Source organism: Thunnus albacares, chromosome 20, assembly GCF_914725855.1.
Source record: "Thunnus albacares chromosome 20, fThuAlb1.1, whole genome shotgun sequence".
In the NCBI taxonomy this organism is placed as follows: domain Eukaryota; kingdom Metazoa; phylum Chordata; class Actinopteri; order Scombriformes; family Scombridae; genus Thunnus; species Thunnus albacares.
In genome coordinates this window covers 6,535,121-6,551,366 of record NC_058125.1, presented here as the reverse complement: position 1 = coordinate 6,551,366, position 16,246 = coordinate 6,535,121, and the positions used below count along the sequence as shown (strand labels likewise).

At 38.2% G+C, this 16,246-nt stretch overlaps 1 protein-coding gene and 1 long non-coding RNA gene across 3 annotated transcripts in view; one reads left to right on the top strand and one right to left on the bottom strand.

The window, feature by feature from the left end:
- pemt (phosphatidylethanolamine N-methyltransferase) overlaps window positions 1-10,731 on the top strand; it is a 75,693-nt gene extending 64,962 nt beyond the window's left edge. The window contains exons 6-7 of the mRNA XM_044337343.1: window positions 4,656-4,730; window positions 8,799-10,731. Coding sequence (XP_044193278.1) covers window positions 4,656-4,730; window positions 8,799-8,853 — 130 coding nt within the window. The 3' untranslated portion in view covers window positions 8,854-10,731. The remainder of the gene's footprint in view (window positions 1-4,655; window positions 4,731-8,798) is intronic.
- LOC122970964 overlaps window positions 1-16,246 on the bottom strand; it is a 59,041-nt gene that overhangs the window by 19,772 nt on the left and 23,023 nt on the right. For both annotated transcript variants that reach the window (XR_006399371.1, XR_006399372.1), the window contains exon 3: window positions 2,171-2,238. This is a non-coding gene — a long non-coding RNA (uncharacterized LOC122970964). The remainder of the gene's footprint in view (window positions 1-2,170; window positions 2,239-16,246) is intronic.

Below are 16,246 nucleotides of genomic sequence, written 5' to 3'. Positions count from 1 at the left end.
CCATATTTATTTGAATCACTGAACAAATGGGAGATATTGGCGATTTAGAGGTCTGGAACCAGAGGAACAAAATCTGTTCAAATTCTTGTTTTAAATGTGATCAGTTTTATCTGATGTAATGCATAACAGTTGGGGGAAAAAGTCCATTTCATTGAATAGCTAATTGATTATGTTTAATGGGATTTACATGCTGTGGTATACTATATACATCAGTATCAGAAAATCTTTTTATTAATATAATATTTATTTTAATATAATAGTTATATTAATCTCAATTTGAGCCATATTGTCCAGTCCTACATGAAAACGATGGCAGTGACTAGTTGCTAATGGCTGCAAGAACTGTGAAGTTGTATGTCCATATGTAAATGTGTGCACAGATTTGTAAATGTGTAAAAGAATGTGTCAATGTGTACACATGTTTCTAAATATAAGTGAACTTTTGTGCGTGAAATGTGTCAGTAAGTGACAGTCGGAGGAAGAGAAAGTTCTTCAGTTCAACTGCAAAAAAGCTTTTCAATTGTCAGTCTTTTGTTGCACTCCTGCCGTGAGCATTGTCTGAGAATCACTTTTGGGAATTGTGTGTGCAGGGACCTTTATGCCCTGAATCAGCAGGCAAGCACTTCTCCCAGGTTGAACACTATCCAACAACCAGCTCTACCAATCCAAATCATCCAGCACATCACAGAGATGAGCATATGACCTACATTTTTCTGCAGACTATATAACTAATGCTTCGCCTCCAGTGTGCATGCTGTACATGCAAATGTGGTCAATTTTCAACAATTCAAGACATCAGTCACATCCTGTTCATTTGACATTTTCTATGACTACGTGCGAATACAAAACCTTTCAACTACTTCCTCAGGCCTCAGACAACAGGTAGCAAATTGGGGTTTTTTTTGCCCTTTTTGCTGTGAAATTTTGCAAACTTACATTAATTTCTAATAATGAAGGGCACATTTGACCTGGGGCTATATACTGTTATCCTATGTCTTATTAAAAAAAATTAACTTGAGCAAATTAATTAAATCAGTGTCATTCTCCAAATACTTAGATCTTCACTCTGCCAGCATATGAGCATCTACAGCCTGATTGATACAGCCAGCACATATGGAAACACACAAACAGCGCACATTCATGTGCATAGATGCAAATTGCCACAAAGATTTAGATAACAGCATGCAGACTGAGACTTACAGACATGCGCAAGCTTGACAGATGCACAGAATGGAAAAATATATCATAATCCATATCAGGATTCATTTATTCAGTTGCTCATTAAATCGCACCAAACTGACAGCTGTTCCCTCTGATGATTGTTTCATTGCGATCTTGATCATCACATCATATAACAAATCATGTAACAGCAAAGTTTCAAAAAGTCTCTCCAGCATGAAGAGGACACCAAAAGGCTAACATAATAGAAGAAACATTTGTGATGTGAATTAGTAGCTGACAAAGGCTAGGACAAAATGTATCCAAAGAAGAACAGATAAATCTGGCATTTAATTCTAGTTCCGGGGAGCGTCACTCCGATTAATGTGGATTGTGTTCCAGTTTGGCAGAAGCAAGTCAGTCAACGGTCTGATCAGTTTTGGTTTTGTCATTTGTAATTATGAAGGTTTGTAATGTGGGTCAGTGGTTAAATAGATTACCATGTAAGGTCTGACTCATAATGGTGTCATATTGGTGTCACAATCAGTGGGATTCACTGAAGCCAGTGTTGTGTGTCAAATTTAAAGTCAACAAAAGCCATGAATCCAAGTTAATCACAGTTGTTACTGAGCTGGCACAGAAATCTAAAGTCACAGGAGCGTTTCCCAAAGACTCCTGTCTTTCTGCCATCAATATACAACATATAATGGACTGAATATATGGGCGTGTGCCCCAACACAATACAGAATCCCATAAGATGTTTCAGGTATCTTGAACATAAACAGTAAATGTCAGATTCGGTGTCAGAATCAAAGAGCAAGGACTTCTTTCAAGAGATGAAGGTAACAAATTCTAACAGGAAGTGCTGACTGACCTCCGATATTCAATCTCTGAACAAAAAGCTCCCAGTGTGTGCAGTCACATTTCTGTGGCGCCTGTGATTTTCAGAAAGGTCAAAGATAGCTGAAAGAATTGAAAGAAGTGATTTTGGAAGTCACAGGTAATGCCAAACCTTTCATCACATGTCTTGACCTGGTTTGTGGTTCTTCAAGGAGGGAAAAAATGGACACAGCGTTCCACCTATGAAAATAAAAAAAATAGCAGGATAGCTATACTAGAAATTATTACAATTATTAACTAACAAAAAAGTCAACCTGGACTTGCCTCCCAGCCAATTAAAGGGTCAATTCACCCAAATTACACTGAAATTACATTACAGTACAAAAAGTACTGTCTCTCCCCTCTCTAGTGGTATCTTTCATTAAAATAGTTTTTGGAGTTTGCATTAGCAATTTCTAACATGTTAAATGCATCAGTATAAATTATTGCAAAACATTGGTCCGTTGTGCAGACGACAACAGTCGTCCACTGATCTACAGTGTGTAAACAAAATATAAATTTGCCCAATGAAGTCTAACCATGAAATGTACATGAAGATGAATTTAGCATATGTAGTTCATGACACTGAAAACAGAAACTAACTATTTACTATTCAATAGCAGAAATAAATTGCCCTGTAAGAGGATGAAACTACATGTTAATGGCACTAGTATTCAGAATGAACTCCAAACAGCTGTCACACAGAACAATGTATGAATGCTGTCATTATCATTTGCATGGGCTCATTACCAAGGGTTGAACATAAGTTAAATAATTGGGGGAAAAAAATCAGAAGAACTGGGTTAGAGGATGGTTTTTCATATGAATGGCACTAGTAGTCCGATATAGCAAATACAAAGTGGAGCCTGATTACTAAAGGTTCAACATAAACAGGCACAGACTTGCAGCAAAACCACTACATAATATAGTAAGAGAGTGATCTTTCCTATGAGTGGAGCTGCGATTAAAATACTGTAATGTAAGAACATTGTGACAGTGTTCGCAGTAATGCCAAGGTCTCTTCTTGCATTTGGTTGAGGTGTCCATATTGACTTGTCTTTGCGTATGAATAGTGTAATTTTTGATTTCTATGGTGAAACTGTCTCTGCTTTTGTTTATTTCAAGTTTGTGAAGTCCAGAGGAATTTGCTTATTTAATCTAGATGAATTAATCTTATTTTTTTGGAAGTCATGAGGATTCATTCCAATGTCTGTACCAAATTTGGTGCCAATCCATCTAGCAGATATTAAGATATTTCACCAGTTAAGTGAAAACTTTGACATGCTTGTGAAGCTAGAGAAAAAGTCGAGGATCACCAAAGTCCTCAGCATTCATCCTCTGGGCACCACAAATGTCTGTACAAAATTTCATGGCAATGCATCCAATATTTGTTGAGATGAGGTGTATCAACTGACAGACTGACATTTCTATGTGAATTTCTGCCATCAAGGCTTGTAAAACATACAAAAAATGTATATTAACTTTTCACATCCCATTCATTTAACACTTTTCATAATTTCCATTCAATCTAAAGTATGAGTTCAGTGAAAAGTTCAACATACATGTTGCTCTTTAAATGTTATTTTTGTCATGGAAGAAAATCTGAGTTGGAACAACTCCATTAAATTTGTGATTTTGTATTTATATTTTCTTGTAATTGACCTTCTATAAAATCACTGAATTTAAGTTACACTTTTTTTCTCTTTATCCTGGTGCCCGGTTAAGTAGGTCAAGGTGAACAGTTTTATAAGCTTCATTCAGCAAGTCTTGTTTAGCTGCCCCATAGTGTGCTGCTCTGATTGTTGTGATTGTACTTATGTTTTTACCTTAATAACCTAATTGAAAATGATATGGTTCAACAAGATCAGAAAATAAGTGACAAATTAGCTTTATGTTACTCACACTTCTGCTCCATATGAGAGAGCTTTTAGTCCAGCACTTGCAGGTTTTTTACTTAATTATGCCCACTTGCATTACTTCCATCATCCATGTGCGGTCTGTCTGTGTTTCTGTGCATGTTTTTTTAAGGTTTTTCCTTTACTCTGTGCAATAAATCTGCGTCACTGTGCCACTTTCTGATTTGGAATATGTAGGTCACGGTGTTATGTGTGTTTTATTTGTGTCTACACAGGGATGAACTACAGGGTAAACAATTGCTAAGGCCAGTTTAAAAATGGATCTATTTAAAACTGTTTGTCTTAGAATATATTTGGCTTTTATTAAGACTTTTCACTGACTATATCATCAGACAGTCAGGTTTGTAAAAGAAAATCCAGTATCACTGCTCTTTGTTCTTCTCTGGTATTCAGGAGAATAATAATTTGCTTCAAACCAGATGTTGGAGCCACATCAAATTCACATTTTGTTTTTGGTACACTTTTGAAAGTGTGGGGAAACTTTTTTTTTAATAAGCACATTTTAATTTTATCCTATATTCTGCTGGCTCTGTTCTGTTGCTCTCTCTGACACTTCACATCTGTTTGACACAGATTGACTGGCCTTAAATGAGAATGAGAAGTGGTTCATATATTCAGTACACGTTTTCTTGTATACACATTATACTGTGTAACCTAACGCATCTGTCACGCTCGTTTTTTTCTCTCCCTCTCTGTCTCCAGGGGTGCCAGTCCTGTTGGTCTCGTCCTGACTGCCATAGTAGCTGTGGCTTACAAGGTTGCAATAAGATTTGAGGGGTAAGTCCTTCCCTTCTAAGGCCCTGCTCACATTTGTCAATAAAATACACACAGTGAGGATGTAATGAAATCTTATCATTCAGGCCACATTTAGACATGTTCAGTAATGCATATGAGTTGTAGTGTGAATGCAAAATTGTCTTTAACCATTTGTCAATTTCACCCATTAAGATTTCAAAGACAAGTAGGCCTCAAATCGTTCACATATTATGAAAACAGCAGGGACCCAAAATCCTTCCCTGTGGAACTCTAGATTAAATAGGTTGATTCCTAGATCAATGCCTCTCTCTTTTAGATCTTTTAATGTATCTCACCCACAAATTAGAGGTATTCATGCCTTCATTCGGTTTGTAGTAACCAAAAGTTGATCTGGGACCTAAATTGAGCCAAATTATGTCCTAATCTAGTCTGGGTAGGGTCCCATTTAGAGATCAAATGATCAAAACTGACACAGCAGAACCAGAGATATCGTCTGTATTTATCCACGCATTCTAGCACTCACATCAGCGTTTGTTTGGAGATTTCAGTGTATTATGTTAGTAATGGCTAATGGAGCCTAGAGCTGCTAACCTCTAGTGATCTCACTCCACACCCACAGATATTTTTCTTTTTCAAGTGACATTACCTGAGGCAATTTGTCAGATTTCACTCCCTCTGGAGCCACAAAAGGCTTCATATGACTTTTTTCACATACAGCACTCACCTTAATGTTTCTCTTTAAGACCTCCTCCCACACACCACAGTACCACTGTTCTTATGTGGACCTTCAATTATTTTCATCATTTATCCTTCACATCCACTGCCACCATCCTCCTGCTCGTCTAAGATTATTACCAGATAAGACCTAAAAAAACAGTTATGAGTGACCTACTTTTGGACATTGGTCCGCACAGACTCACATATGCAGAAATACACACACCAGCATACACAGAAATACACAAACATGCTGCTACTGCATAAGCTAGTCACAATTGAGGCAGAGCTCGGTATTGAAGCAGCTGCTATGTGCACTTGCTCATCAAGCCTATTGTGTATATGAGTGTGTGTCTCATCTTCAGAGCTGGTGTGTAGGCGTTTGTTTATATGCACGTGTGTTAACTGTGCAGCTGTCATTTGCATTACATGTGTGGGGAAGCTGTCACATAGCAGCATAACAGCTTATGATTAAAATGTGCACACTACTGACAGAACACTGACACACACAAACACACACACACACACACACCAAACAAAATGTTCACTTGAAGAGTAGCAGCAAGACAAATGGTGGCAGATTGGTGAAGTCACAACTGACCTACTGACTGACCTACATTTATTTACAGACACACACAGTCACCATACACACACAATCAGAAGAAAAATGATTGTTTACCAATCCAAATACCAGTCAGCAAATTATACCTGACGAAGCCTCCCTGTTCATTTCCTACCTTTCCTACTATATATTTATGCTTCTGCATAACTCTTTTTTTTCAGGAAATGATTCAGCCACCTTTGTCTTGCTGAGTCTTTCAAAATGGCCTCATTTGCTCAAAGAGTGAAATGAAAAGTCATGTTAGACTCGAAAAGGAAAACAGAGGTTAGCCTCAGCACAGTTGGAAGCGTGCTTGCCTGAAAATGTCACACATTAACCCACACTGGGAATGAGAATGCAGGTGTACATGTCGCTGTGGCAATTTCCGGCAGCGCCGATTCACAATTGTGTCATTTTGCCTGAACCTGTGAATTGAAAGAAAGGCAGGTGCCAGATTTTACTACAAACTGTGACTGGGAAAAGATTCATACGCTATATTTATCTTTTGACCCTGGCATAGATTCTGAATGATCTAATTTAGCTAAACTGTGCAGGGATAGCAAGGCGTCCGGTTGGATATTACCTCACACAGTGATAAGAATGGATAAAGGCACCATCGGGATAGATGCAGGAACCACATTGTGAATAGAAATTGGTGTAGTATGAGTTCAGACAGTTCCTCTTCGCTTTTTTGGCTCATAAATCCCTTTGATACAAAGATGCAGCAGTGAAAGCTGCCACCAAATAATGATTTTTATTCTGTTCCAATCTATTATTAAATCTCCATAAGAAACTTAAAGGCTACAAGTGGGGCTGTCTCTGGAAATCTACTGGTGTCTAGCCAAATAATTTAATAGCATTTTGTTTGAATTACACTTTATTCAGCTTCACTCAACTTCTGGTCTGTGTCTTGTCATCAGCAAAATAAAGTCTGTCAATGAGTACTTGACTGTGCTGAACCTTGAAGGAACAGATTGACAGAGAGACCAAATGAGGAAGCTATCGTATCTTGTTAGCTGTATGTCATCATTCAGTTTTGTTTAACCTCCCGGTCAGAATATAAACTGCTCTACAACAGAGACATGGTTAACAGACAATTATGAGACACCTATCAGTGGTACAAATATTGCTGCTTTCACATGGATTCAGGCAGGCAGTAGACTTCAAACTGGATATTATTTTAATGGGCAAGAGCGGGACGGTAAAATTAGGTGAGGCTGGCAGAGAATATCGGTAATGGTAGATAGCATTGCCGTCAAAAGTTAAAATATTTTAACTTGTTGCCTTCCTCCTCAATGGAATTTATAACCAGATTTATGTAGCTCCCTAACACAAGTAGAAAACATGGGCGATCTGGACAACGAAAAGCTAATAATTTTGGTGGAACAACCCCTAGAATTATATGATCATAGCTTGCAGCTCTTCTTTCAGTATCCATGTTGGAAATAGAGGATTGTGTGTGTTCTGAATGTGCTCTGGTTTAAAAATTGTGATAACTGCATTTGCCATTTGTGTTTTCTTTAGTTTTATCCCTGCTTTGCTTTGGTTTTATTCTAGTCAGTTGGTAACCTGTCTTCTATTAGCCTCATCAACCTTGCCCTGTGTTTTGCCTGCCACATCCTCCTAACTATCTTCTTACCCAATCATCATGTTCCTTTCTCATTCTGGTCCCTGCTCTCCCCAGCCGTGCCTTGTTGTGTGATTAGTCCCCTGTGTATATACACCTGTCTGTTCGCTTAGTTGTTTGTCAGATTGTCATCAATGTTTCTGGTGTTCCAGCTTGTGTATGTTCCTTGTTTCATACCAGCCTGTTACCTGAGCCTTCTGTTACCTGACTGCTTAACTCTATGTAAAGATCTCAAATCAGTAATTCTGCGTCGGTCCCTTCATTTTGGTCCACCTGCTCCACTACCTGTGACAATATTAAGAGAAAGCTGCATTTTGTCATATTGTCATGTGGTTTTCGTTTTGCCGTTATGCCATGTAGTCAGACTGTTTTTTTTTTTCCTGTGTCATCCAGAACGTGTTGTCTGCCTGCCTGAATCCATGTGAACGCAACATAAGTCTTTTAAATAAAATGTGTGAACTTGTTGTTGCGTTTGAGACCAAATAAACACAGTTAACAAACTCAGAGAACTATTGTGAATGACTAGCACTGGCATGTCCCAGCTGCCCAGCATGTTAGCGCTTCACTCGCCAGCAACAGTTCACCAGCTAGCCCTGTGAGTAGTTACTACAAGACCAAGCCTCTAGCACCACTTATTTCATGAAAACGAGCAGATTAATTACACTGTGCCACTTTCTGGTGTGACCAGGCCTTTAAAGTGGTTTTATTATGGTGGGCATATGAAACCGTGTGTGAGCATTGAATGTTTTTTAACAATGAAATGCACACATTAAATATCTATGTGACAATAACTTTTAAAAGAGGTTTGAGCATCTGAAATGATTTACGCAATATGTGAAGCCCCCATGATAACAGCTCCAATCCCTGGCTTGTTTTAGTGCGTCTGTCTAATATTTTTTCTCTTACTATCTCTATTAGTTACTTAACATTCCCTTAATTACACACCAGGAACAGAGCTGCACTTTTCTGGCAGAGCCGTTAATATGGGGAACATGTGGAGACACACAGCATCTTCCTATCATACACACACATATACGCAAGCTATCTCATGGTTCAACACACGCATGCAGGGTCCTGGCACAGAGTGGTACGTGTTCCAATCTGTGATTTATTGTCCCATTATATGTTTGTTCTGCTGTATTTACAGACCATTCACTGAACAGATCTATCAGGAGAGGAGTCAGCGCCGCAAACATGAATAATCGCCTCCCACCCAGACGCCTCCTGTTCCTGGTTTGGCTGAGGATTCCCTTCCTGTCATGAGGACAGACAGACTGAACGACAGAGTGACTTCCCAAAAGACTTGATTATTAATCCACCCCCAACGTGGATATGACAGCAACGTTTATAATGCAGCTACTAAGTGAAACCACTGTTTTTATTTTACACTGTTCTGTGAAGCTACATGAGGCCATTGTTTCTATCGCCAGAACACATGGCACACTTTATTCTGTAAGGATGTCAAGTGAAAGGAATAGTTCAATATTTTGGGAAATGTACTTTTTCACTTTTTTGCCAGTAGTTAGATAAGAATATTGATACCACTCTTAAGTCTGTGCATTAAGTATGAAGCTGGAGCCAGGAGACAATTAGCGTAGCTTAGCATATGTGCAAGAAGCAGGGGAAAACAGCTAACCTGGCTCTGTCTAGTTCAAAAATATACCTACCAACACCTCTAAAGCTCACTAATTAACATGTTATATGTCATTTGTTAAATCGATACATTAACAGAAGTGTGAAAATGACAATTCAGTCATTTTACAGGGAGTTATGTACTGTAACTATTTCTTGGCAAACAGCTGGGTGCAGTGACTTCCCAGTCTTCATCACAGTTAGATTGATAGGCAACCAGTAGAGCTGTTGCACCAAAGTACTGGGCAGACAGATAAGCTCTTTTTCATCAAGACATTTTTACAGTTTCTAGTCTTAATGCTAAGCTAGGCTAAACGCTTCCTAGTTCCAGTTCGATACTTAACACACAGACTTAAGAGCGGTATTGATCTTCTTATCTAACTCTCAGCAAGAAATAAAATAAGCAAAATTCCCAAAATGTTGAACTTAAAAGCTGTATTAGGCTAGATTTGCACAGTTTAAACACACCCACCATAACATCCCGAATAATAAAGAAGGGCTGCAACAGAAAACAGAAAACCATTCACCCTTACTCTGAGATACTGTACACACAACCTACTTTTTAAAGTTGATGTCAGGTATTCACCAGACAGAAACTTCCATACAAAAAAAAGAGGTATACATCCGAATACAAACTTGTCCCCTAACAAGCAATCTTTTTAGAGACTTCAATGTTTACAGTCTTATTGGTACCACATTCCTACTTTTCATACTACAACGACTATGACTTTGGAGGATACTCACTTGATTTGTCTAACTCTGTGGAATTTGTCCCCAGGCTCTTACATTGAAATCACTTTAGGAAGGAATCTACTTGTGGCCAGTGTGGACAGGAGGAACAATTACAGTGACCAAAAACTCTTTCAATGGGGACGTCAGTATTAAGATGGATTTCAAAAAAGTGAACCTATCCTTTAATGACCCAGTGATGTTGTGATGACCTGTGATACTGATAATATTACAAATTATAATTCCTTGTGTTTTTGTGTTCCTTCCTATTGTATTACATTGTCATCATAAATTGTACAGCATTTTGATCCAGGCATTGTGTTATTCCTGACATAAAATGGTGCAAATGGCTCCATTTCTAGATGTTTGGTTGCAGTTTTCAAGTTCATCAGCACCACAAGTTCTCAGTTCAGGTTTTGTAAATTCTTTATCTCAAGCAATTGGGATTTTAATCTCTCAGAAGTGTCATTCAAAGCAAAACAAGATTAAAGAGTTGAATGTTTTTTGTTTTACAAAACCAGCACAAATCCAAGATACAGCCTTCAACACTGTCATTGGTGTTTTAATAACAGAATTCAAATCTTACAGTTTGCACTGTTTTAATGTTGAAATATATGACATACATCGTTTTCAAATGTACCTATGCAAACCAATACACACTGCCTGGTGACGTACTGTATGTCAGTTTTTTATTTAATAAAAGAGTGAGTCAATTTAAAGGACTGGTCTCTCTTTGTGGCTAAAGAAATCAAGACTTCTAATGGTAGCACTTAAGGCAGCGACACTTTCAAGCAGATGTGGGTGAAAGCAGGCACAATTATTCTTCCTTAGCATGAGTCAGGAAAATTGTGGCAGTGCCACTTCTCTTTGTGATTTGAGCCGTACTGAACTGAAAGATCCAAAAACTACTGCAACCACTTATTGTTACTTGCCACACTAGCGATATGGCTCTAGCAATGGCAGTGTCGGTTGATTGGTCAGCTAGTCGGTCCACCACATTGGTCCAGACAGACAAATATCTCTACAACTATGAGATGGATTGGCATGAAATTTTGTAGACATTCATGGTCCCCAGAGAGTGAATCCTAGTTTGGTGATCACCTTACTTTTCCTTCAGCACCACCATGAGGTTGACGACAACTATCAGATTGATTGTAATCAAATTTGGTAAGCACATTCAGTCCCATAAGGATGAATTGTTATAACTTTGGTGGTCTCTTAACTTTCCATATACAGCCAACATCAAGTCAAAATACTACTATTACTATTACTAAAATACTTTGCGTTAATTGCTGATTAGAAATGTTAGCATGCTAACACACTAAACTGAGATGGTAAACATTATACCTGCTAAACATCAGCATGTCAGCATGCTGACAGCAGCATTTAGCTCAAAACACTGCTTTCAGTGATATCTCTAGCCAACTCTAGCCGATTTCAACCTTGTTCATCTCTGGCCATGCAGACTATACCCTGATCTCTACTGGACACCAGTACTGATGTAACGATAAGCTAATATAGTTTGATCAGCTAATGGAAACAACTTTACCACAAGGTGCATTCAGAAGCTGTTCTGGAGCTTACAATCATAATTTTGTCAACTCTTACCAAGGACAAAAATGAACTTTCAGTCTCAAGTGGTAAACTGTGTGTGTGAAAATGAAGAAGTCATTATTCTAGTGGTGGGTCAGCACCTTGTTTTGTCCAAAGTCACACTAGAAGTTCGCAAACTTTATTAGCCAACACATCACATCCATTTTCTTGGCCTCATTGAAAGAAATGTGACTGTAACCTTGGGAGGACGGGCTTGATGAACTGAGGAAAAACACAGCCTTATCCAGCAATTTCTACTTTGTTCCTTTCTGAATTACAAGCCAACAGCAGTGTCACTGCCAAACACGATCAGCACAAAGGCATTCTCACCAAATTGTAAAGTACCATCAGGTAGATTTAACAATTATGCAAATGCAAAGATATTTCTCCTCTACATTACAGTGAATTTTCTTGCTCATTCTGAAATTACTTCATCACAGACAAGTATAAAAATAATATGTAACAGAATATCAACACTTATCATTTTTTAGTAAATAAACGTGCATAGTAATATTTAAACATTTTAAAGACACAGAATCACTTTTTTGGCTCAATGTGTGAATTTGGCATTTTGAAAATCTACTTGTTGTCTCCTCAGTATAAAGCATCAGGCTTGACCTTCTCTGTACTGATCACGTAAAATGAAGCCTGAGTGAGCAAGAAGAGCAGCAATTCCAGCAAGTGGTCTTTGACACTCTTTTCTTCTTTCTCCTGCAGCAAGCAGTGATTTGCGTCAGAAACGAGAGCAACACAGACAGCCTGAAACACACTTCAGCTGCCTGATTGATTTCAGAGACAAACAGCTCGAAGAACAGTGCTGTGATATCACTGCGGTCTACTGTGTTTATATGAGCAACCGAGATTCTTATGTCACTACTCTCTCCACGCAAAACCTGCATGCCCTTGTATCACCCAACATAATATATATATACCTTCTACCTACATACCTTTTCAGCTAAGGTGAAGATTTGTCATTAGTACAAAATGTGGTCATGTTAGGCTCATACTTTGTGAAGTATGTGCCAAATCCAAAGGAGTCCAGGCTGGTCATAAAGTTCAACATTTTGGAAAATGCACTTATTTGCTGTTTTGCCAGATAGATGAGAAGATCGGTACCACTGTTATGTTTTTGTGTTAACTATGGAGTTAGACCCAGGAGATGAGTAACTTAGCATCACTAATCATAATGTCAACTTGTGGATTTAGAGGGAGTTATGTATAGTATTTCTTGACACCCATTTCTGGACAGTGTTTCTGCTTGTTTCCTGGCAAACTCACAGTGACAACAAGACTGCTCCCAGCCAAAAAGTTGCACTTAATTCCCTGTTAAAATTACTATAAGGAGCTTTCATTTTGTGTTGATTATGGCAGCCCCTGTGGACAAAAGCCATAGTGTTTTCCGGAATGAAGATGCATTTCCCATGATCTACCCAAAGATCTTGATCTGGCATTTGTTTTGGAAGTGAGTGAAAGAAAAACGCAACTTATTTTTAATACTATTTTTCTTTTTATTATAAAATCATGACAATTTGTTTGTTGAGTTTGTTGTAAGGATTTATTGTTTATTTCATTTTATTATAATTCTGTTTTTTATTTTTACATGTTCAAAATAAAAAGTGACTTACTAAACACAGCTGTTTGCAGGATGCATAGCAATGAGATAATGTATCTGTTTGTGGCTATGTAACATTAATAATTGTAATATGACAATGGTGAAACAAAGTAAACTTTGCTTTAGTACCATTCATACAACTAGGTAACGTGAGGCAGTGTTGTGTGGGGGGTGTGCAGAGGTGTGGATGTGTTCATTTGTGCTCTAGAACATAACCATTGTGAAACAATCAGAAAATAACATGCTTTGTTCTCGCTACTGCAGCTCCCTCTCTTCAGTCACTCTCTAGCTCACTCGACCACCGCTGCTTTCTCTCTTTCTCTCTGCTTGCTTATGCACTATCTCTCTCTTTTTCTCTTGTCTTTTTTAAAATGAGTCTGGAAGCAGACAACAAGTCTAACTTTACTTTTAACGTTATCAAACGAAGAGAAACGTCCTCCACTCATCCTCCCCTCGTCATCTTTGTACTCCCTCATGCTACAGTGCTACATGTAAACATAAACTCTTCCGGTCTGTTTGTCTGGTCTGGTTCTGATGAATGTAAGTCTAATATTCACTCTGCTTTAGCTCTGTTTTTGGTCTCCACCAACTGCTGAAAAAAAAAGAAATATCTGGCTCTTTAGCTGCTAAATGCTCTACTATGTTCACCAGCTAGTCTACAGCTAACTGTGTCTGTTTGCCATTTAGTGCTGAGCAAGTAGTGTATAGTGGGTTTTTAGAGCTTCTTCTCTGAAAATAGCTGCCTGCTGCATCTGAAAACGACGCTGTGAGACCGGTGAGAGTGAACCAAAACAGTAAAGTTGCAGGCGGACAGCTAAACAATGAGCTGAAACTCGCTATAAAAGCTCTGTAAAGATGAAGAGAGTTGCAGAGTCACTGATATTCTCTGTAGGTTCATTAAAGTGAGTGATGCCTCTGACATTACACATTGTCTTTTGCTACATTGCTATAATATAAAATACTGATTATAGCCACTTTAAACACGACAAGATCATTTTTGCTTAGGATCAGCGAGACCCTTCGATTGATCTGCCTTGTAGTAAGAAGAAGAATGTTTTTGGTGTCAGCCACCATATCCTTCAAAACTTTCAGCTATATGAAAGGAATTTATTGTATAATACATGCTTTGAGAGTAAAGCACGAACTGCATTGTCACATTTCATACTCAAAAGTAGGTCAGTCACAGTGAAATAACTGCCTTGACCATATTGTATTGCTCTTTCCCTACTCTCATGTTGAGAAGTCTATCTTATGAAAATCTGTCTTTACAACAAAACCATTCAGGAATGCTGGATTGCTTTGTTTTGTTCCATCTGTCCTTGTGTGAGCCTGAGGAAAAACTATATACGGAGTGCTAGCTGAAATCATGCTTTACTTATTTTGTTTACATTAATTAAGTTTCCCTTTGTTTTCAGCAATTTATATGTGCAAAAACTAATCAGGTAATCAGTAATATGCCTGCACTTAAATTTCTCTCTAAACTGTGTTTTTATCTCTATAAGTGGCTGTCAAATAGTGGGCTAATTACCACTGAGGTAACATTCAGCGATTTGCATGTAGATAAAATGTATTTGCAGCACTTAACATACAAGCAAACAGTCAATATCAAATTTGACCCCATCCTGCTATCTCAGATATCTGCATCAGTGACCTGAAGCCAGTACTTGAGCCATGATTTTTTGGTCCACCACTTTGATCCAGACTGAAATATCTCAAGAACTGTTGGACAGATTGTCATGAAAATTTGTACATTCATGTTCCCCAGAGGATGAATACTACTGACTGTAGTGATCCCCTGACTTTACCTTTACTGCCACCAGCAGGTTGACATTTTTGTTTTTAACTATTGTCTCAACAACTATTCGATGGATTGTCATGACATTTGATTCAGACATTCATGTTCCCCTCAGGATGTATTGTTATCACTTTGGTGACCCCTGACTTATAATCTAGCTCTATGGTCAGGTCAAAATTACTATTTGTCTAATAGTTGGTTTACAACCAAATATTAAAAAAAAAACGATTACACTCCCATCAGCCTTAGCTGCTCTTTGTGTTTAGTGCTTTGCAACTTCGCAAAGGTTAGCACGCTTACACACTCAACTAAGATGGTGAACATCAACATGTTAGCATTGAGCACAAAGCACTTCTGTGCCTTAGTTAGTGATGTCAGTGAGGAATGATGGGCCCCACTGACAGATTATTCTTACAGGCCTTTAGGCCACACACACACACACACACACACACACACACACACACACACACACACACACACACACACACACACACACACACACACACACACACACACACACACACAGAAGAGATGCAGGCAGCTGCATGCTCACATTAAGTGTTACAGAACAGTACACTTCAATAAACTACTAAGTTAAAGCAATAAGCTTGTTTGAAACTGTAAGACGCAAACTTTAAAAAAAAAAAGATGTTTCTTTGTGGCATATGTAGCCATGGTGTGTGAGGTTACAGGATTTTAGGACTATGTAAACTCACACACCATCTCATAAACCAGACAGTATTTTCACTCAGCTCATAGAAAATTCACTGATAAGGATGGTTATGAACCACAATTAAGTCCTTATCTGGCCAAAAAAGATTTTGATGCTGTGAGGCAAACACAAGAAACATTAAAACTTTTGGAATGTTTTTAGACTATTAGAGACTTTTTTTCCCTTATAGGGCTCAAGGCCCAATTAAAATACACACACACCCACAAAAAACACAAGCAACACTAAAAAGTAATATTATTTCTATTTACTTCTTGGTACATGACAATCAAAAGTAACATATTTCACATTCGAAAAATGCTAGGTAAGCACCAACTGTCATGTAACAAAAACATTTGAAAAGGTTGACACAGCAGAAAATCTGAAAATACTCCCCACCCTCTGTCACAATATATCCACACACACACAGACTGGAAATATAATAGTACCAATGACAGACATGAGCTCTTTGAAGCTTAAAAACTGCTTTTTGTATGATGCATTTGCACTCTGGTACCAAAGCGT